The following is a 24,422-nucleotide window of genomic DNA, read 5'->3' on the forward strand; positions in this document are numbered from 1 at the left end:
AACCTATAATGCAAATTCGTGCTTACAGTGACAGCATGCACTTATATTGATTTTCTGCCACCTCATACGCTTTTAATCCTAACTTGCATTAGCTGCCAATATTTCTTTGTTAGTCCACAGAACCTGTTTCATGCGCTCACAAATGCTTTATAAATGAACTGAACATACTACTCATCTTTTAAAAGTAAGTTCTTTGCGAGCCGTTACATGTTAGTGGTTCGTCTTGACAAAAACTGTAGGTCCCACATGTGGGAGCCTTTAGACGTACGAAATGGTGGGAAAGGAGGAGCCAAAAGTAGATTTTATTCTGCGACCCTCTCGAAACCATTTAACAACGGTAAAGTGTTTTCCAAAGCGGTTGGTGTACAGTGTATTCGAAAAAAAATGAATAATTTAAACAACGAAGGGGGGGGGGGGGGGGGGGGACCAAACCTTATTTCTAAATTTTTTTCCTAATACATTTGAGCTCTCGTATAATATTACATCATTAATTTGAAATTTTGTTCTCGCATTCAGAACATAGATGCGAGGAAAGTTCTCAAAACTTGCCAGGTTGAGACTACTTTATTCGAAATGCAATGTAGACCTTTAATAAAAAGCCATGAACTATGGATTCATGTGCATGTTGTAAAAATTCATGACGTCTTAGAGGGCCAGCGACTTCAAGGCAGCGGTGCAGTCCAGATTTCGTTTGTGTCCCTGGTAATTCCCCTTACATTTTAAGGGTACTTCCTGCCAATTGCGAAGCGCGAACTTATGTGCGTGATCTTCAGTGTACCTTGAGTGAATTATCCATCTTAGATAAAATCTAGGGAATTAGTTTATTTGTCGGAAGCAACAGCTCCAAATTTTTGTTCTAGAAGTGTGTGCTGTCACAGCTGTGCAGCCACATTGACTGTTACCTTGGAATATGACAACAGAAAATCCTGCATCAAAATAGAGAGTCGAGGGAAAGAAGAAAGTTTGTGGAGGCTTTCTTTTTTAACAATGCGAGTTAGAAAACCAAGTTGTATCTTTGCGAAAAAAGAAGGTACCGGCGGAATAAATTTAATATATAAAATAGGAGGAAGGGAGAAGCCACCACTCACAGACTTCGGCGGTGGATGTGGAACATCCTTTCTGCCGCAGGCGTCACGAGAATGTGATCTTATTGGATGAAGGCAACCGGTCAACAAACCCACACATGCTACCTCAAGGCATCAAAGTTGCCGGACTCGAGACCCTCGTTATGTAATAAAGGAGAAGAAAGGGGCTTAACCGAGGGGCCCGATTTAATTAGTCATATCATAAGAAGCCAACAAACACTGACACCAAGGACAACAAAGAGGAAATTACTTGTGCTTAATAATAAATGAACTAAAGAAACGATAATTAATGGAAATGAAAGTGGGTGAAAAAACAACTTCACCGGTTGCCTTCACCCAAAAAGGTCACGTTTTCGTGACGCCTGCAGCAGAAAGGATGTTCCACATCCGCCGCCAAGGTCTGTGAGTGGTGGCACCGGCTAACCCTCCCAGGGTTTTACTAGGAAAGAAATACCCAAGAAAGTTGATGGGGAAACGGCGCCGCGGTAGCTCTAGTGGTAGAGCATCGCGCGCGAAATGCGAAGGTTGTGGGATCGTTTCCCACCTGCGGCAAATTGTTTTTTCATCCACTTTCATTTCCATTAATTTATCGTTTCTTTATTTCATTTATTAAGCACAAGTAATTTCCCCTGTGTTGTCCTTCATGTCAGTGTTTGTTGACTTCTTATGATATGACTACACAGCTAAAGTGAGATGGAACTACTACAGGATGATGCGCCGTGCTTTGACACCAAGAAACGCAAACGCCAGAACAGCTAATTAAAAACGATTAACTAAAATCCCAAGCTCACAGCTCATGTACGCTTTAACTTTAGTTTAAAGGGTTCCTGAATTACCCCCCAGTCTCCTTGAAAAGACCTAGTCCGCCGATAGCATACGCTGCTGAGAACATCACAGCCCAGTTTTCAGTCGTGCGCGGCGCGTGTAGCTCGCAAGCGGAGCACGAAGTCACCTTTTCTCTCAAACGCTCTCTTCTCAAACAGAAGCCTGCTCCTCACTCTTTCCTGAACTCTATATTTCGTGATAACAGGTATTCCAATACGCGGCTGCTAGTAGCCAACAGCTGACGTCAGTCAAGAAGGGGGTTTGGATCAGTGCGCTTTATCCTACTGTTACTCTGTATATTTACTAATAACATTTAATAAACAAGCAGAAGTAAACGATCACCTGCGTTTCGAATTTCGATAATAATTACGTACTTCTGTAAGAAGCCAACTATCATCGGCTCACGCACGGCCGCGGCAACCCGCGTAGCAGTTAAACTTTCGCCACCCTACCTATCGGTGTCGTAGTCACCGGGTCTCGCCAATGTCGGCTAGTTTTGAACGTTCAACTAGCCTCGAGCTCCGTGAAACTTAAGGACAGACCACACGCACGCTTCCCAGCGTGCGCGCACTTCTGGCCGCTTCTGGTTAGACACCCTGGCAGACTTATTGATAGAGCTTTGAAATGTGCAAGTTGGATGTTGCTGCTATCCGTCGGTCAAGCTGGTGAAGGACAAAACCAGTCGGTACTACGTAGCACGGTCAGACGAGCATATGAGCGCGAACACGCACTCAAGCCATATCGTGCACAATACAAACGTTGCGCATGCGCACTACAGTCTCATATAGCTGTGGTCTGCCACGTAGCCTAGCTACAGCGGCCGCCACTGGATGCCACGACGAGGCCACTGGCTAAGCGCACTGCGCCTCGCTGAGAACAACCACGTTTGGCTAATGGTTGGCTACGTTCGGCGCGTCGTAGGCGCCAAAATCGGAAGAAGTAGCGTCTACGTTAACAACCAAAATCAAATTTCAAGTGCGCACCACGGGTGACATTAAGTAGGAGGGGCGTTGTGGGCGCGCCTTGCTCCACCGTGGCTTTCGCAGTACAAGGCATTTAACTAGGAGTGGAAGCACCACAATTTCCGATAACTCTGCTTCTGCTGAACCCTTCGAATTACCTTTTTGCGGCAAAGCATTCCTGAAATAGCCCATTTTACCTTCTAATGAATTTCTCCCCTTCGACAGAAAGTGGTTCAGGGCCCCTTTAAGACAAAGCAAATTCTGTTCCGTATATCGGCTGAGACGTCCATTGAGAGGCTAGGCGAGGCATAAGACCTGGCTTTCAAAGCAGTTTCTTGTCCATTTCAATGAAACCTTTACCAGAGTTGTGCTCCCTCTTTTCTTCCCTCCGTAAAAGCTCCCGTTCTAGTTGATCCTAAGTGAGGCATGTCAGGGTTCCCTTTCTAAGAAACCAACGATGATGATGCAACAAACCTCGCCATCAAAAGAAAATTTTTACACAGACTGGAGGAAACAATACACCACCTGAATGTTCACCTTCACAACGTGATGTCAGCATACCTTTAACATAATTTGTTTCAATGCACTTCATATTACTCCGTAATTACGGACCCTTAGTTTCTTTCCTTTTTTATGCCTAGCTAGGACAAAAATTAAAGAACAACATATTTTCCCCCAAATCTTGCTAGTTTTCCCAAACCCTCACATCTTTAGAGGTGCCTCGTCTTCTTCCATTCCTTATAGCCTACCAAAGCACCTCTATGTAGTGTATATGACACAGAAGTGTTGGGCCTTAGGTGTATTTTTGTTTGCGTCAATAAAGGCTTACAAAAAACTCAGTTCTCTCCTTATTATTACCGATTAGGCACCACTCTAATCGCAATTTTACTGTACTTATTTACGGTTGCTGAATGAGAAAAATATGAAACATATATTTATGTTCATATATCCACAAGAAATCAATTCGCTTCGCACTGTTGTTCGTTGTAGCAGAGTACCTAAACTTTCTGTAGCCTCTTCTTCCGAACTTCCTTCAGTGCTGCATTATAGACTGTGGCTGATGCAAACTTCCATATAAAATAGGCGAATTCACCCAATAAGAAAAGTATTTATATTTGTGGGCTTTTTGCTAGCTGTAAACTTTTAGCTGCACTATGCTGCCCTCTTCAGAGACTTCAAAGGGAGTCACAATCAGAACAGAACCCGCCGCAAGAGTGAATGAATACATGTCAATGAGATGCTTTTGAAAGTGAAAGTGCTGCTATAAATGCTAGGATGAACAGAATGACGTGTTATTGCTTGCGCTCCCAGGACTGCATCTATCCTCGTGTTGTGCTTGAGTCAAACACCCGACAGCTCAAACAGCCAAACAACGGTAGAGCTGCCATGATGTTGAGCGACAACTAAAAACGGGAGCTGTGACCGTACAAGCAAATGACACATCACCAAGCAATTTTCGGAGGCGCACCATGACCGCGCGCCAAAGCAAAACATAAGCACTCTCACGTGAGATACTGCGCGCAAGTTACATCCTGGCTTTGCGCCTTTTGTCAGCGTATATCAATATTAGGCGTTCGCGTAAAACCCTCAGCAAGCTTTCTGGCAAATGCGCTTATTTCCTTCGGCATCACCTGTGCAAGTTAAGAATGCTGTCTTCTAGGCTTAGATCCGAACCATTGCGGTATCCGTCCATGATGCCCAATATGTAGGACAGCACTGCGCCGCTTCCGGGTGGTGGAGGCGAGTACATGGTAAGATCCCCCGTGAAATTTGCAGTTAGTGGTTCAGCCCACGTTACGGAGTAATTCTTTAAATCGTATTCAGTCAGGATGCCTCCTGGAAGAGCAGACAAAAACGAAAACTTGGATCATTAAAAACACCACATGCCTCATTTTCGCACTGATGCTCTCTCCATCGCAGTGTTACTCTTACATCAAATGACCACTCGCGCAGTGATCTTAAAAATGTATTTCGATATTATTTATTTTTTTATTTATTTAATTATTTATTTTGGTTCTGAATGTTCTGAATGAAAGCAGGCGGCACCAAGTGTGCCAGCCGCTTCTCCGGAGTGTAAATTGATGCGTGAATGAAAGAAGCATATGAGGTGAAATGAATCCTTACTGCTGTTGAGGATTTTACTGTCACTATAGGAGAGGAGACATATGCACAAAAGAAACCGTACAATATAGTCAAGCACTACACTTTCCACAAACCCTTAAATAGGGAATGAGATGAAGAGCGTTCAAGCGCACACAGTCACTTTCAACGAGCAAATAAAGAAAAAGCAACTGCTGTACTCACAGATTTAAGATATCACACGAAAAACAACAGACGTAAACGCCAAAAACACGCACACACATAGAGTTACACTTATAACGATGCAATAAAGAGCTGTCTATAAGCCACAAATATGAGGAGAACTAAATTACAAAGAACTTATTATCAAAAGGGAAAAACATAAAGCATAAAAGAACTACATCACTATGTTTGTTATATCGCTACATGTCACTGTCTTTTAGGAAAACTACTAAAACCTTCAGAGCAATTCGCTACGCTCCGTTTTCACGCTGTGTAATTGTAGAAGAGAATGGGGTGCAGCCGCAGTAACCGTAACTACCTCACTACTAAGCAGGCACATCAACTAACCGGCGCAAAATATGAGAAAAAATTTGTGCAGACCCCACACACTCTGAGAATCAATGCTATGTGAAGCTTTTTGCAGGTACTTGGCTATCCAGCATTGTTTACAGTTCCGCTAAGCATTGCCAGGTGGATCAACGGGTTTTTCTTAATTGGGTAGTTGTGTGTGTAGGTCGTGAGTGTATACGAATCTGTGACGGGAGCAGCACGACGACCACGTTTCAGATCAACATATGGCAGTACAAGGCGCAGTTGCTACGCCAGCTGCTCGACGCGACCTTGCGACGTAGAGTTCTTGATTTCTACATAGGTAGTGAGCGGGAGTACGCGAGAGAAAGACGAAATGGAACGTGATCATCCACTACGTGTTAGGCAAGCGTACGCACCTATGGCTATATGAGGTGGCGTATGGTGAAACGACGATGGCATTTGCACTCTGGCGAAAATAAATCTTAAAACATAATCAACATTGGCGATCATGAACGGACAATTTCTACCTAGCGTGCCACGAGGAAACTGCTGAAGAAAGAACGCCGGTTCCGGAGATGGTGCAGTCCAACACGGCACCTCCGACCGCGAGCTGCCACAAGAGAAAAATACGAGGAATTCGGGCTCCCGCAGTGAGCGTTTCAAATGGCCGATGCCCCATATTGAGTTCAGCCATGCCGATAGGCAACAAACCCAACCAAGCTGGTTTGCTTTGGAACAAATGAAGTACGCGTGCGATCGTCGCCTGATGGTTAGAACACCGGGCTGCTGTGCTCAGTGGTCAAAGTTTAGGCTCCCCCGTCGGTCACAAATTATTTTTAAAGAGAATCTTCCTTTGCCTCTTCTCCCGAGTTTCCGGTCGCTGCTCCTTCTGTGGTATTACTCGTGCACGCCACTGGGTTTCTTGGAACACCACCAGACGGCGCTGCCTCCGCGTACCACAAGAGAAAAATACGAGGAATTTGGGCTCTCGCAGCGAGCGTTTCAAATGGCCGATGCCCCATATTGAGTTCAGCCATGCCGATAGGCAACAAACCAAACCAAAGCAATTGTGGAGAGGGTGAAAGGCGACAAAAGAGTGGCAGTAGGGACATTTCCAGGGCGGACACTGAGTTCTGTCATGGAGCGAGCAAAAGAAAAGCTCACGGAAAATGCCCACGTGCGCAACTTTGTCGTAGTAGCACGTGGGCTAAATGACGTCCTAAACAGGAAAGGGCCAGGACTAGCCCAGCGCTTGGCGAAGGGGGTGGACGACTTACGCGAGCTATCCCCTCAGGTGCAGATCGTGGTGTGCACGGTGCCGGAGGTGCCTTTGCGTGACAGTTGCGTACAAAGAGCCGTAATGGCTGCCAATGAGGCAATATGGAAAATGAGCCGAGAGAAGGGCTTCGAGGTTGTCGAAGTGAACAGGGAAGTGAGAAGTTGTGGTGGTTTTAAACGAGATGGGATCCACTTCAATTACAGGCTAGCACGAGAAGTGGGCTGGCGACTTGGGGGTCGCGCTGTTGCTTTTTTAGGGGGCCCGCGGGCGCTCATGAGGTCAGAGTAGCTAGTAATGAAGGTCCCCTAGGGGAACATTAGAAGAGCATCGCCGTCGATAACAGAAAAAGGAGGAAAGCAAGAACAAGAGGTCGCCATGCAATAGGCTTACCATTACGTTACCATTACGTTAACGTTACCATTACACGGTCTATCAAGAAACCCGCCGTGGTTGTTTAGTGGCTATGGTGTTGGGCGGCTGAGCAAGAGGTCGCCGGATCGAATTCCGGCCACGGCGGCCGCATTTCGATGGGGGCGAAATGCGAACACACCCGTGTACTAAGATTTAGGTGCACGTTAAAGAACCTTAGGTGGTCCAAATTTCCGGAGTCCCCCACTACGGCGTGCCTCATAATCATATGGCGGTTTTCGCATGTAAAACCCCATATTTTTTATCTATCATGAAGATAACTGAGGAAGAGATTTACAATTGACGAGTCCACACCAAAGTGCGTAAGCTTGATCAGAAAAAGTGAGTGGCTAACTACATCAATATACAATAAATATAATCTTTGTTGTGCGTAAAGAAAAACCAAATACAGATACCAGGCCTGCCAAAGCCACAGAGGGCTTGACTGGCAGTGCCTAACAGCCAGGTCACGTAAAACTGCACGTGGTTATTAGCGGAGTTAGCTATTAGCATGTAGGAACGAAATACTAAAAAGTTATACAAAATGTTCTTTTAAACTTCGAAAATCCTGAGTAATTTCTGGACCCCGCGTTTTGTGTTAGCGTCTAACACAGGCGTTGGTAATTTATTAATTATGTCTGGAACATAATATTGTGGCGTTCTTTTTCCATATTTTTCTTTTTTTTTGCCGTCTTGGGGATCACATACAGTTCTTTCGGTCTAAGGGAACGGGCTGGTGTACATCGCATCTTAAAATCATTATTCCAGAAGTGTTTAGTTACAACACTTTCGACAATCAGGGAAGTAAAGTTTGTCAAATTCAAGAACTTGACGACATCTGTATCTTTCCTTGGACAGATATCGTATGCTATTATTGACAACAGTAAACGTAAAATTGAGTTAATTCTTGACCTCCATCTAAGGGTGCAGTGACTATAAACAGTCAAGCCATAACGTACTACACTGTATACTAAAGCATTCAAAATAATTTTTCGCACGGAGATTGGCATAAGACATGGCATATTGAATAATACAGAGGAGTCCACGCGCAACCTGTTACAGAGGTGGGACAAATGCGAGTTCCATAAGAGGTCACAGTCAAAAAGCAATTCAAGATACTTAACAGAAGTTAACCGATTGACATGTGCATGTATAACAGCCAGATGTGTGTAAAAATTGCGGTTTCAAACGCAGGATTTCTTTGATAGGGTTATGGAAACATTCAAGTTGCGTTTTAGAACAGTTAACGCTTATTCAATTCACCGCGAACCAGTCCATAGCTTTAGTTACCTTATTCTGTAAGGAACTAATTGCATTGGAGAGATTAGTGGCACAGGATACAAAAACTGTATAATCGGCGTATTGATATATATGATCACCTACTACATTTGACAAATCCTTCACATAAATGTTAAAGAACAGGGGGCTTACTATTGAGCCCTGAGGGACTCCAGAATAAATACATGTACAACCACTTAAACTATTACCCGCTTTCAGGAAGCGATACTCTACAATGGATCACATCCATGATATTAATCGGGCAATCGAGAAATCCGCAGAGTACAATCAGTCTCTGTATGGCTTTCATAGATTACGAAAAGGTATTTGGTTAAGTAGAGGTACTAGCGGTCATAGAGGTATGACGTCACCAAGGAGTACAGACAGCTTACGTCAATGTACGTAAATGTGTAAGTGTGCGATTACGTTTACCTAGGTCAATTAATCACAGGGAACCCTGATCATGAGAAGGAAATTTATAGAAGAATGAAAATGGGTTGGATCGCATACGGCAGACATTATCAACTCCTGACTGTAAGCTTACTATTATCATTGAAAATCATGGTGTACGATCAGTGCATTATACCGGTGCTGACATATGGGGCAGAGATTTGGAGGCTGACAAAAAAGCTTGAGAACTAGTAAATGACCGCGCAAAGAGCGATAGAACGAAGAATGCTAGGTATAACGTTAAGAGACAAAAATACAGCGGCTTGGACCAGAAAACAAACGAGTATAGCCGATATTTTAATTAGAGAGTTTTAGTTTAGGGGACGCAAGGCGTTGGGGCCCTTAGCGCTTAGGTGCGTTTGGGTTTGCGTACGCAAGCAGAAACACGTTATAGGTTAGCGGCCCCGAACGCAAGCCGCAGTGAGGTCGCATGCGCTCGCAGCGCCATCGACGTGTGATCGTTGCTGGGTTATCATTTTTTAAATATGAAACCAAGCATACGAAGTAAAGCACCTTAAACCATTTTTATTAAAAGCAGTTAATAGGTAGGTTTAGCGTGTCCGGTATTCGGGTAAACGCAGGCGGGTGACGCGTTGGTGCGGACCCGTAAACGGGAGCGGCCTGTATGGTGCATCCACCTGGTGGCGCAAAGCTCAAACAGATAAAAACAGCTAATATTGCAGTAACCAACTGTATTTTGCTATGCAGCAGATGAAATTTGTGCAAAATATAGCTTATCCTGCTATTTTTTATTTTAATTTCAATTTCTCCACATCTTATCTGGATGTTTTTCTGTGCCCCTGAAAGTGGGAAAAATAGGGTCGCTTGTGCAAGGTCTGGGTATCACACGAAGCTTAAGGTTGTGTAGTAAAATAGCCTGTATTGTTCTTCATAAATGAATAATTGCGATTATAACATCAATCTGTTTCTTTTACCGCTAATATTCAAACAAAACAATCTTCATTTCGAATATAGTTATTGGGAACATCGATGAATGGGTTGCTTAAATACACATGACCAAAGCTACTCCAACTTGCAATAATTACTAAATAGTAACATTCCAAGCTTCATTGCGCGTGTACATGCATAATTTAGCCGAGATTGAGCCCAACTGAGTACAAGAATTTTTAAGCAGTATTAACGACAGCGTAAGATTGAAAAAAAAGCTGGAAGTTTGTAAACGTGTTAGTACTACTGCATATGATTAATGTGCATTCAATTTTCCGAGAATACTAACCAGTGTTTCCAGAAGAAGCGTAAAGCTTCCAAATTATCCTGCTACATTAAGGTGGTGCCCTCGGAACCCTTGCGAGCTTCCTCCCCCTGCCGAGCATTCGTTGCCACACTGTCATGCCGATATTTAGCTTCGGCTGTTTGTGTTTCAGATACTCGTTTCTTCTGTGGTATTCTCCGGCCTTACCTGGTCTCTCTAGTTGCTCAGAGTGATCAACTGCCGAGTTGCAAGGAAGGTCAACTCTAGTAGAACCTCCTCAAGGCCTTTGCGCCCTTGGGTTAACCACAGTGCGGCTATAGTCATTGCCATCACAACAAGAAAGCGGGAAGCAAATTTAGTTTCGGGGCACAGCACCCAAATCTTATTGTTGAGAGATTAAACGGTATTTTTTCGGATTGCTCTGACAAGCTTTTCTCTTGTGACCCTCTTATGTGTAGGAAGCACAGCCTTCGCCTGAGTACTTGTGGCAATTGGGGAATGAGCGGCTGTCAACTAAAGGAATGCTAACGCTCGCTTGTTGTTACACTAGGAAAGGTTACCATGTGGGAAAACACTGTGCTTGTGAGCCTTATCACTAAAGCACGAATGGAAAGATGAAGTACTTGCTACTACAAAACCTGGATAAGAATCATTTTTTGCAGTCTTCCGGTTGGAAGTGCGGCTTGAATTTATTACTCGTGAAAAATAACATGTTCAAGCGTAATTTTCCAATCAAAATTCAAAAAAGTATTCCTAAAAACAAAAATTCAATTTTTCCACCCGCTGTGCCCCTTATATATGGTTATGTAGTAGCAAATGTACAGGCAAGCAAAATTCCTGGATGCCATTATGCGAGGAAACGAGCTACCCTTCCCGCAGAAGGGGCTTTCTCCCTTTCCTCAAATGGCGCCCGCCAGTGATGTTCCTATCCAGCCTTCTCCCACTTCGGGGCCAAGGATCCGCATCAAACCACAAGGCCAGCAGTGACCGCTTGCCGGCAGCTTGTGACTGCGCCATCTGGCTCGTCTGACTAACGAAAAGCCTACCGACATGGCATCTTAGTCTACCGAGGCTCTAATGAATCTTCATGTATGTAACGAAAATACCATGGTAGTCTAATGTTCACTTGAAATCTTTCTAATTCCGGCTTGGTGGATAGCCTTCAGTATGGTCTATCGAAGCGTTGGCATGTCTAGCTTCACTATTGTTCCGCATCAAAATTATGTGCACATTGCTGTTGGTGGCTGGTGCCAACGGTGGAAACGCAGCTAATGTAGACGGCTTTTATCCCTAAGAGACAGGGACTCTGAAAAACTGGGAAAAACCATCTGTGCAGTTCCCTTCGCTGTGCTTACATTGTTCCCTCATTTCTATAGTTTACTTTATTATATAACCGAACCTAATGCGTCAAATTCCAGCGGGAAAGAAAACTTGCCATTTTGTTTGATCTCTTGGGCGATCTCGCTTGCTAAGCTCCCGTTGTAAAAGTAGTCGGCTCCCTTGTCTCGCACCATCTCTAGTGTACTTGCCAAATCTTCCTGGATAAGTATTTCACCCTCTTGAAGAATTTTTCCGGTCTTGTTGTTCATGAATGCTCGCCTGCAAGCACAAAAGTATCCTTTGAAGGCCAAATGCAATCAGACAATGTCAAAGCAGGAGCTGCGCATGCAAAGACAAGGTACTTATTCACCGATATGAGCATACACGGAGAACACGTGTGACGCAGACCAAATAATGCATGGATGACGTAGGTGGAGAAAGAAGCACAGGTGCCTAAAGATTGCGCGTAACCTAACCATTGTGAAAAATCCAATACCACTATTATGTAGAATGAAAGAAGAGAGGGGTGAGGGGGGGGGGGGGGTCTATGAGACGCAGGGTAGGCAATTATAGCTGGCGGCGTTCCTATCTCCTGTGACTCGAGCCCAAGGGCAGCCGCAGGCGCACGTCGGCGGTGAGGTGCAGTATTGTGTCTATAAGAGCCTGTTTAGTGGGAACCGCATGGATTCTAGCACCTCTGCTTATGGCCCCACTCTGGTTCTGCTTATACAACTCTCCCTAGGCAATAACTATACTCTTATCTCCGTTCGAATTCGTATAGTTGAGCACGCGACTTATTCTGCAACTCGGTTCACCGCAATGTATGCAATATACACGCTGATGTTGAAAATACAGAAGTACGTGCACCGCCTGGTTGCCGCTGCAGTGACGACGAAATGAGCCTCTCCAACATATAATGCAGAGCCAGGCACCAACGGCAGCCATATTAACGTAAAGCAGAAGGAGATAAGCACCCTAAACGAAATCCAAGAATCGTATGAATGCAGATCGAGGAGGACCGTGACCTGGGTCGCTATAGAGTAAAGCTGTTACAATCTGTTTCTGTTCTATTTCCGTCGTTATAGCCCTGCGCGATCGGTCAAAAGCTTTACAGCCGTCAGTCTGTTGTCGGTCTGTCATTCCACATAAGAATAACCGTGAGAACCCTCTATCTCAAAGTGGCATATTGATTATGCACGATGAAGCCGTACAAGATACTAAAATTTACATCTGATTCTGCGCCGTTATTGGTCAAAATGTTTTAGGCCAAACCAACTCCGCCTTCAACAAAACTTGTTGCAGAGCTAGCTGGTTCCTGACTTAAAAACTAAGTTTACGGTGCTAAGCAGACTACGACGAAGTGAGACACAAACTTTGTTTTTTTAAGTCACTTGGCCTGTCTGTCACGCGACGTCACAAATCTCGCGAAAACTCGCCGTGCCAAGGTGACGTGTATGCACTGAAGATGCAATAATATCCCAAATTATTTTTCTAAGTAACCGGCGACTCCGCGTTATGAAAGCAATATGAGACGCCTGCGTGCCGATTGCTCTGGGTACACCTGCCAACGCTTTTTCACTGGCGCTCTACCTATCCCAACCCCTCCAGGTTACATATCATCTACCCGGAAGTCTACCTCAACGATGCGTGACCCTCGTGCGGGGTCGCGGCGACACTCGCACACGTGCTCTGGGAGTGTAGAAACGCTCCGCCCGACTCTACCTCCGACAAGTGGGAGAAGACCCTACGAAGCCCGCTCCTGCAAGACCAGCAATGGGCCGTCCAGCAGGCTCGCGCAGCGGCCGCCAGCTACTCCCTGTCGGTAACTGCGTGGGAGACGCCCGCGGGGCGCTGGCATGCATCCTGCAGGACTTTATTAAATTTTGTCCAATCCAATCTGTTTTCGCCGCATTTGCGACGCTCAGTTGTTCGCCGACGCGATCATTGACGAGCCACCGCAAACTAAGCAACGGGAAGCGGACCAATCGGAGACGCCGGGACTACTTTCCTCGCCTGGTTATCTGATTTCACTGCGCAAGCTCAGCTACACCGAAACCTTTTCCGCTATTACGTGCTCCTCTCTGCATGTCAGCCAATTAGATAAGAAAAACTTGTCATCGTACGAAATTCTATTCGCCTTCAAACCAAGCAAAAATAACGTGCTATAAACGACGAGAGAATTTGTTTGGGATGGTAAAACAATGTTGTGGGTCACCGTCCGTGATTGTGTCGGTGGTTACGCAATTTTGACGTTAGTAGATCATAATGAAATCATAGTCGAATAGCTTCACATTATAGCCCCCCAGATCTAGGCGTACGAACATTGCAGAAGCAACAGGCAATAGTCTAAAGCTCCCGGAAAAGCCACTTCTCGCCGGAACGGGTTGAAGTTTTTTGCGCGAAGCTCTGCTGCGGACGGGTCCTGATTAAAGTCAGTTTCTGCACGGCCGCGTAAAAGATGACAGGGGTGGTCTGTTCTCCACACATTCTGTCTGCATGGAATCCTCCAGTGCTGTAATAAATAAGTGCAACGGGTCGATAAGTGTTTCTATAATCGCAGCTTTCAATTCCTCGCAGAATAAGTTCCAATCGTTCGCGCAGCAGTGAGCAAGAAGGAGGCGCCGAATGACCTCGATATTTGTGGGATTCTCAGTTTTCTTTGTGTGTGCATGTAACGTGCACATCATGAAATTTACAAGTTTTATTTCTTTGCCCCTCCCCTCTAGTCTGTTGTATAGTCTTGAGAATACAAGAAATAAATCAATAAACCGATTATCAGGGGTAATCGTGATCACTTGCTCACCAGTTCGAATATCGGCCCCATAAAACGATACGCACGCCAAGCTACCACAAAAGGTATGGCGCGTACAGGGATGCTCTCAGCAGCGGGCCGAAGTGCCCAGTGTACTTAAGCAGGTACTGAACAAAAATGTTAAAAAAGGAAGGAAGCATCGAAATTCGACTCGGAAAACTCAACTGTTCCGATACGTTGTGTTTATTTAACGTATTTTTGAACGGTTCGCTGTATTTTTGGAAGATAGTGAGTGCAAGGCGGCTGTACGCCGGCACACGCGGGGCTGCGTGCCGACAGCCGCGACGTCATGTGTATCAGCTTGTAGCAGCAGCAGCAGTAACCGCAGCGTGTCCTACAAGGGGACTTTCTAGCGCTGCCATTGTTCAGCTACCATAGGTATGTTGAGGATTACACGGATTTGTCTAATCATCGTGCTTGTGGACTCGAACGTTCTTGTGGTTTTGTTTATTAGGCTTTTTATGCCCTCGTTGTCGTAAATTTCAGACCAATCTATACATGCTGAAGGGCACAAGGCGCTGCGAACGCGCACAGACGCTACTAATTGCGACAATTCAACTCGTCGAGATGGCCAAAACAAAACGTCCCAAGCGTCTCTCAAGGCATTGGCTTTCCGGCGATAAATTCAAAAGGGGCGTTTTACGTGGCTTGTCGACTTATGCATCCGCAGTGTAATGGTTTCAATATCGGGCTTCTGTGCTCGACATCCTGTGTTCGAATGGCGTTGGACAATTTTGATAATGTTTATTTAATTATTTATTACGCAGTACTTTCTTGAAAAAAGCTAGCATACAAAGTCATGAAACGGCTTGAAGCGAGAAGGACGATATTTAAGCAAATCTGTGCACTTCCCATAACTCCCATGCTGTCATAACCGCGCCCGTTGCAGCTCCCGTAGACACTAGCGCCAGAATCGCCTCTAGAAGTTATTGTACGAAACGGCAGCTACAGGGGTAGGCAATCGGCACTTGCCTGACGTCCGCGCGCCTTGCTGTTGCGCCCATATTGGCCCCAATCGGTGCGTAGCACAAATATCCCCTGAAGCTTCGGCTCTGATGGAAAGGTATGACACGGCTTGTCTAGCCCGAACATACCTTTTTGCCACCCTTGCGCGCAGCAGCGTAGAGGCATTCCCCTGTGTTGTGCCAGGTGCCTCACTTATCACATTAGAAAGCCGCACAGATCACAAACGGTGACCTTGAAGACTTGGGCACAAGCTCCGCTTGCGAAAACAAGTATGTGGCCGCGAGCAAGTGCGCAGTGGAGAGATCGTTCGCTGCACCCCAGCGCCGTCCATGCGGGGGCAGAGACGCGGGGGATGCCTGGCACGCCGGTATCCGGCGCAGACAACGTCACAGAAACACCACTTCTTCTAGTTCACGGCGCGGCCACTAGACGCGGTATTATGCGAAAAAATGCATTAAAATCTGTATTTTTCACTATTTTCTGCCTAAAAACAAGCTTGTGTCAACAAAGTTCAGCACTCAAACATTTGTTTGGGCTAAAAATCTCGGCGGCAAACGTTTTGTTCAGTATCCCTTTAAGAAAGGCATACTACACGTCTGCGTACGTGTTTAACACAATACTGCCCCTCACGCTAGAGGAAGGGTGTAACCGCGACTAGTGCCCTGACAAAAGCCGGCCACGCTGTGTGAGTCCGACGATCATGAGCTAGCCGGTATAAACGCAATCGAGGAGCACTGCCGGTGTACGGACGCACGGAACATGACACCAAAACCATGTCAGTGCGTTGGAGACGAACAAGAAATTACGACAGAGCTACTATCATGATGACTGTCGACGGTAATGCCATTAGCATTCAAGCTACGTAGCGACGCACCGTGTTGCTGAAGTCGCGTTTATTTGACATCTGTAATGGTCATGCAGAGACTTCCGTTGCTTCGTTTATGTGTGACATACACGGTCTCGGCCCTCGAGGAGCTTGGCACTCGCTTGCCAAGATGATCGATCATCTCTGTGCGTCTATTCCTTTCTGCATCCTCGTTAAGTCGCGCTTACACATTATGTGATTGATTGTAACCATTATTAGCCCGCAGCGTCTATTAGCCACCCATGAGCATGATGACATGACGGTGACTGTATAACGACGACGTAGTGACAACAATGGAATGACGAAGAAGGAGTGACGCCGATGGAACAAGAAAGGTGGCATGACGACGACGCATGGCGACAATGAGATGACGATTCTGAAATGAGGACTATGGTAAAACGAGGACAGGGTGACAACGACGGCGTGAAGACAATAGTATGACGACGAGTGTATTGCGACGAAGGTGTGACGACGACGGCTAGATAACGGATGCTTAACTACTGTGTGACGATAATGGCATGACAAAGGCAGAATAATCACAGTCCAATGAGGACAGCACGATTACGAAGCATAACAAGAAGAAATGAAGTCGGGAGAACAAAGAAGGTCATGTGACAACCGTGGTACCAGCTTTCTGAAGTGATGACGATGGTAAAACGACAGCGTGATGGAGAGGGTACGTCGGCAATAGTAAGATGACAACTGAGACAAGATTCGGATGACGAAGTAATATGAAGACAATGGAAGGACCAATGCAAGGACCTTGTACCTTGCACTGTGATTTTTAAGTCTTTTGTTTCGTTAAATAGCTTGGCTAACCAAAGCTAGGACCCACGGTATGCGCCGGGAAGCAAAGGAGGAGCGAATGAGAGTTCGTTTGCTGCAGGAGCAAGCGCCAAATGTTGTTTTCGCATGACAAGGCTATGCCGAAATCTTCCTCGTTCATAGCAAGTACTTGAAATTTTTACCAGCAAAGGAATGTGCCTAATTCTGTCCTAATTCTTTTCATGTCATACGTAATGACAGGACAACAAAGGGCGGTGGCGTTGCCTTGTTAATCAAGAACTCAACTAAGTACGAACCACTTCCCGTCATTGACGATCACGAGAGCATATGGTGCAAATTATTCATGAATAGATTCGTTTTAATCATTGGTGCTATTTATCGCGCCCGTCTCAGTTCCTCAGAGTTTCTTCAAAAGCTTGATGATTACGTTGTAAGCATAACTAACAAACGAAGTAGGTTAATACTAATGGGCGATTTTAACCTGGCTGGTGTTGATCGTAACGCACGTATATCAAGTACTGTCGATAGACTACACGTGGACTGTATGCTGGAAATAATGGCAAAACACAGTCTAATTCAAGTAGTAAATTAACCAACGCGAATACAGGGCCAATGCCACTCGATACTTGACCTGATATTTTTATCGGATGACAGCTTTAATTGCCAAATCAATGTAAAAATGGAATATCGGACCATAAAACCATAGCAGCCACCCTTAGGGTAGACGATAAGGGTTTTGTCAAACATTGTAACAGGCGTGTGCTAAATTTTCAAAGGGCAGATGACGCATCAATCCTCGATCATCTAGAGCTAGTTCTTGACACGATACCGCAAGAAAATGATGTGCAGCGTCTTTGGACATATATTAAGTCAACAGTTTCATATTGTACATCGCAATTTGTACCTGTAAGACGAAAACGCGAAGAAAAGGCAATCCCGTGGATCACTAGAACCATTATTCACTTGAAACGCCGACTACGGCACGCCCGGCAGGCAACGCCAAGAAACCCTGACACGATATCTTTTCTTAACGCGAAGGTTCGAACTGAATTAAAGACAGCCAGGGCAATTTTCTTTTCAACTGCTTTAACCAATTACATGCTCAATAGTCCGGACAGATTCTGGAGATACCTGACCGGTTCAAAACCAGCAATAACTGCAGTTCGCGTGGACGATAGCATTTGCAGCAAGCCAGACCTCAATGCAAAGGAATTCAATCACTTTTTCTGCTCAGTGTTCTCGCCTGGTGAAATCGACACCCCGATACGGCAATCATGGGACACCTGCGGAGACGAAATTCAAATTTCCAAGGAAGGAGCATTAGAGCTGCTATTGAAACTAAATTGCAACAAGTCATCAGGGCCAGATGACATACCTAATGAATTTCTGAAACGCTATAGTGACTGGGTTGCGGAATTCCTAGTACAAATTTTTTGGGTATCATTAAACACCGGTACTTTACCTGATGATTGGCTAATGGGCAGGGTAGCGCCGATCTTCAAAGAAGGAGACAGATTCAACGTGAACAATCACCGTCCTATTTCTATTATATGCACTGTTTATAAATTGTTGGAACACATCCTCTGCAAGTATATAGCAGATTACATGGAAACGAAAAAAATGTTTTATGCTAAACAACATGGATTTCGCAGGCGCCTCTCCACCGTGACCCAGCTGTTCGAGACAGTTCAATACTTTGCTTCAGCCATAAAGTATTAGGAAGAGAGGTGTCATAGCCTTGGATTTTTCCAAGGCATTTGACAGGGTTTGCCATTCAAAACTTGTGCGCAAGCTTTATGACGCTGGTCTAAGTCCAAAAATTGTAGGATGGGTTCAGGCTTATTTAAAGAATCGAGAACAGTTCCTAGAAATTTCTAATGAGCGGTCGTGAATATTGTCGGTTACGTCCGGCGTTCCTTAGGGGTAGGTCTTGGGGCCAGTACTGTTTCTGATATGCATTAACGATATAGCCATGAACATTAACCCACTGACTGAAGTACGACTATTTGCAGATGACTGTTTGGTGTTCTGGCGGGTAAAAAGCGCCAGTGACCAAATTTTATTGAATGAGTCGTTGCAGATTATTATTGACTGGTGTAGCTTATGGGATACGCAAATTAATTTTAAGAAGTCGGCTTGCATGACTGTATATATATATAGAAATTACCCGCGCTTTTTTTCCTATGCTATTGGCAGTGATATAATAAAACGTACAAATGAAATGAAATATCTTGGAATAACTACAACACATGATCTAAAATGGAAGAGTCATGTGGCGATCACTTGTGGATCCGCACAGCGAAAGCTCGGCTTGTTAAAAAGGAAACTGAAGTTTGCCATTTCTGATGTAAAACTAAATGCATACAGGGCAATTGTTCGCCGTAGTCTAGAGTACGCAAGTATAATCTGGGACCCATACCAGCAATCCCTTATTAATAAACTAGGAAAAGTACAGCGTCTTGCTGCCAGGTTTAGCTTTTCCTTCTACAATCGAACACCATCAGTTACAGAGTTATTTGATGAGGCTAACCTTCCGACACTTGCTGAGCGCCGGAGGGTTGCTAGATTAAAATTCATGTTCCAATTACAAACGCGAAGCCTAAACGTGGATCCCAGCCCTTAGTTGCGACCTCCTGGCAGAATATCACCAAGGATTAATCACAGCTATGCTTTCATGCCTTATTCCTCCAGAGTTGATGTCTTTAAGCATTCTTTTTTTGGTTAAAACAATTGTTGACTGGAACAAACTTGATACCGAGGTTTTTATATTTGTTCATTCTGTGGTTTCCTTTGAAAGAAATTTGGAAATGTTATTTTACTAATTGTAAGCGTATATATGCCTTGTACTTATATGCCTTGTATATAATTACTGATTAATTAATTATTTGCGCATGCCACTGTTTTGTTATAAGATTCTATTTCCCACACTGTAGCAGCCCGAAAAGGGCTCACACTATGGACAAATAAAAAATAAGTACGAAGGCTGGTGAAAGAGCCTCGGAAAGCGCTTCTCGAATGATCTCTGTAGGAAATGTCAAAAAATAGAAGGAGAGACAGCGTGTGAAGTAGCCGCCAAGATTTTTTACACGTGAGTCGACAACCGACAGTAGTAGTGCCGTAGGGAATTTGGGACCAAAGGAGCAGCACATGCAAGATAAATGGCCTATGGCGGAAATATGCAGGCTCCTCTGTCAATCCTTGCTCCGGCTCAACGCTGGAGACAAGACAAGAAGATGTAGCCAAGACAAGACAAGACAAGAAGATGTAGTTTAGGGGTAACAAAAAGTCCGCCTAATTAGTTTGTAAGATGAGGACAGATCTTAAGTAAGATTGTGGGGCGTTACAGTCCAGAACCATGATCTGATTGTGGGCCACGCCGTAGTGGGGTACTCGGCACTAATTAGATCTCCAAGTGGCTTTTTGTCCTTTCCCTATCGAAATGAAGCTGGCGCGGCCTGGATCTAACAGGCTCCATTGAGCTCAGAAACGCACCGCCATAGCCAGTAAGCTACCATGGCTGGTTTAGGGCGCGTCTAAAAGAGCTACACAGAGTGGTGTTTTTTTTTTTACTTTAGCTGCACCAATTTCTTTTTTCAGAGGTTGCCTGTGGCAGATAGCACAATCCTAACCCTTGATGTAAATTACTCGATGAGACGGCCATTACGTCTACGAGAAATCAAAATGTCCCAATGAATAATTAAAATAATTACGCGAATTAACATTTTAATACATTTCCTTACGCCACATATTTCAATCAACGGATTTTAGCGGCTGAGTTCGCACGGCGTATCCTCTTGGAACGAATTCTCTGAACAGCACCAGTTCCGAAATATCAATTTTCAATGTGTCCATCGATATGCATTGGTGTTCCAGATACTTTTGTGCTCCGACGCATAAAACAGCGATTTCCTAAAAAGTCACTGCAGCGCCAAGGCACTTTAGTTGCACATATTGAAAATTAATATGGCTGAAATGGTACTGTCCAGAGAATTCTTCCCAAGTGTATACGCCTTGAGAACTCACTATAATTCGCAGATTTAAACATGTATGGTAAACCAATTAATTAAAATGTTAATCAGCGTAATTAGTTTAATTATTCAATTGAGCATTGTGATTTCTCGTAGAAGTAATGGCCGGGTCATCGCGTAATTTAGATGAAGGGTTGAAATTGTGCTATCTGCCATAGACAATGTATTGGCGCAGCTCAAAAAAAGAAGAGAACGCCCTGTATATTTATAGGGGTCAAAGAAAGGGGCATACATCATGTGCTCATGAAGAAGTAGAAAAGAAAAATTACAGGGTCTCTTTAGATCTCTCTTAAGAGGTGAACGGAGAAAGCCTACTCTTCCTCTTCTTATCATTCGCCTCTTTCTCTTTGCCTCTTCTCTTTCTCTTCTTTCTTTTAGTCATTACGGTTCACTACTAAGCATATTTAGTCATTTGCAATCAATTGTGGTCGTTACAAGCCTTCGTTAGACATATTGATATTTTCGGAGTCCTTAGTAGTCATTGCAAGTCAATAATAGTCATTGTCAGTGATTACTAGTCATTACTGACCTCTACCAATCTCTGTTATAACGTTATCATCCACTAACTGTCACTATCAATCATTCTTCATGCTTTAAACTGTCTTTAATCTGTCTTGATATGGCGTGATGACGCTTAGGCGGAGACTCCGGCGGTCAGGTCAGCTGGCCCAAACTTCACCGTGAGCCTAGAAAGGCTTTCGCCTTAAAAGAGTATGCTATTAGAATTTAAAACTGAGCTAGTTTGTAAGCATCCATCCTTTTCTTCGTGCGGAGGTTATCGCCTGCTTTTACGTCGCGGATGATTAGAGAGGTATATGCCTTCTCCTGATCGCTGCGGGCACGCTTTGAGCAGTCGCTCTCAGTTTAGCGGACAACTCTAAATTTTTGGTAGAACGTTCGAAACCAGGGTTATGGAAACCCACGAAGGACCACATAGGAAGAGCAGTTGATGGAAAAACCTGGTTATTTAATGGAAGAGCAGAGTAATAATGATAATAGCAGGCACGCGCGAAAAAAGTTACAACACGCTTCCCGCCTGACAAGAATGGGTCAACTACGTATTGATTGGGAAAATTCAGTCCTATGACGACATATAGAAACGAGAACCTCCAGGAGGTCAGTCTAGTCTCTCGCAAAGGCGGCGTTTCTCGCCTGGAAATTCGTCTTGAATGAATTGACTACTGCACTGGTCTACACTATGTCCTTCTCGTCTCCACGAAGGCGTGGTTTGGGTTCCTCCCGTTCTGACAATCCTGGTGTACACGCGAAGAAGAGTTAACCGACGCCACTAAGCATTGAGTACCAGGTGTTCGTGTATATTTCTTAATCAACTGTCAGTGGTTGATATTTCTGGCAACGGTAACAACGCAGTGTCAGTGAAGTACTCAACGAAACGGACGCCTTATACTGTCTTTTCGCTATGTTGACATTGCGTAAATGGCGTGCGAGTTTTCGTGCACTGTGCTCCTCGCTCGACAATGCCTTCCGGTTCTCTAACTCCCCCATTACTTTACCTCCCCGTTCTCTAACGCCCATGGGTGACCTGACTGTGTGTGTTTCACAGGTAGATGAGCATCAAACGAGGGTCTTTATCAAGCCACCATTTCGGTCGCTTCATGTCGACCCGACGGTTAGGCGCAAGCACTCACTTCACTCGTGGGCTCACTGTGAGTCACAGTGAATGAATTGAATACTGCACTGGTCTACTCCATGTCATTCTCGTCTCCACGAAGGCGTGGTTTGGGTTCCTCCCGTTCTGTTAATCCTGGTGTACACACGAACAAGAGTTAACCGACGTCGCTTAGCATTGAGTACCAGGTGTTCGTGTATATTTCTTAATCGGCTGTCGGTGGTTGGTATTTCTGGTGGTTTGTGATTCACTGTGATGATCATACCATGATCATCAAAGTGAGGCTCTTCGGCTGTTCAGTTTCGCTTTGAGTGTGAAGTTGGCCTAGAAATCATTACAATGTAGCAATTAGCAGCGTTAACTTCCTCCACTTCGAGAAACGGTTATGAGCTCTCCGGATGCCGCACTTCATTTGTTTCATGAGATCCATCACAGAGCGCGTTTGGTTTAAAATGTAAGTCGTTTACATTGCGTAATTGCTTGACTAATTACATAGTACATGGAATCATTACCGAATATATGACTAAATGCTAAAATTCATCTTTAGTAAATAATTTAATTCTGTCACCTTCGCTATGTTTAGATAATTTTGAACGGAATTTGTGAAATACTGCCGGCGTACTATAAATCAATTATGCCTAAGCTGCGAGGCCGGTAATTGCCTAATTTTCTTATTAGCAGCCTTTTAAATGCACGTAAATGGACGAAGCGCACACATGGCAGTTAGTGGATATTAGGCAAATCCAGCGCCTCGCTTTCAAGATTTTCATCCCTCCAGCGGCGCAGCCTAGACTGGGAAATCATTCCGGTAAGCCGCGCTGCTTCTCAATGTGATGGCTTGTGGCCATTTCCGGCGCGCGGCATTGGCGGCATTTTTAATTAGCTTCACCCACGTTGGAGATATCGTTGCCTTGTCTAAAAGCGTTGGTCCATCCGTAAGGCAGTGTTGCGTTAAAAATGTGGGACCCATCACGAAAACAGTGCAGCCTAACAAAGCGTTTCAAAGCGCGAGCCATCACTGCGTAAGAATGCAGAAACTGACACGTGACGCCCGCACGATACGTTTCACAGTGCGATTTCTGTGCGGAAGAATGCGTTCGATCGCGGCTATCTTTCTTATTCTAGACATCCTTGGCGGAATAATAGCTTGAAGATTGGGCTGCTTTGCTGGAATACAGAGGATCAGTGCCCCTACCGGTCACGCAATAAAGCAACCAAGGCGCACACCACCTATCATGGAGGTATCTGACAAAAACTTGAGGCGCGTTGAACGGGGGCGTCGCAGTGTGCGCGAAAGCTGCACTGTCAGGGAATAAGCATTTAACACTGGGAAAATTTTGTTGCAGATGGCTTTTAACCAATGGCTGTAAATCCTATCTATCGACAACATCTCGCTGAAAAAATAATGCACTCAACTACGAGTGCAAATAAACAAACACGTATTTTGGTGCTTTATGACGAAACCGAAATTCAACTATTTATTTCACAAATGTTATAAAGATCATCAGTAACAAAACAACATTTGTTCATTAAACGGAGCGAAATGTCCCCTAAAAAGATATCTAAAAGCTCACAATGTTTGTTAGCTGCATAAACAATCCACAAAAATCCTTTTGAACCAACCCGAAAGCCATTATCAAGTATTTTCTTCCCTTAATACACTCCCCAAGGTAAGCTGTTTTGTAGTATTGCAGGACTTTACAAGTGGGAATTCACAGCACTCAACGCAACTTTTAAAACACTATCCGGTAACCCGCACAGTACGTATCACGCATTAAACGCTAGTAGCTTCAAAAGATTGGCACTATTTAAACTAACGCAGACCCCCTTTAAACTTACAATTTATTAAAGTGGTTCCAGCATTTCGCATCAATAAGCCACGCATGTTTTGCAACTTTAAAG

General features: G+C 44.6%; 1 protein-coding gene across 1 annotated transcript in view; it reads right to left on the reverse strand.

The window, feature by feature from the left end:
• LOC142574616 (scoloptoxin SSD14-like) overlaps positions 1–24,422 on the reverse strand; it is a 103,222-nt gene that overhangs the window by 39,852 nt on the left and 38,948 nt on the right. The window contains exons 7-8 of the mRNA XM_075683659.1: positions 11,549–11,712; positions 4,504–4,708 (exon numbers count right to left, since the gene is read on the reverse strand). Coding sequence (XP_075539774.1) covers positions 4,504–4,708; positions 11,549–11,712 — 369 coding nt within the window. The remainder of the gene's footprint in view (positions 1–4,503; positions 4,709–11,548; positions 11,713–24,422) is intronic.

Source organism: Dermacentor variabilis, chromosome 3, assembly GCF_050947875.1.
Source record: "Dermacentor variabilis isolate Ectoservices chromosome 3, ASM5094787v1, whole genome shotgun sequence".
NCBI lineage: Eukaryota > Metazoa > Arthropoda > Arachnida > Ixodida > Ixodidae > Dermacentor > Dermacentor variabilis.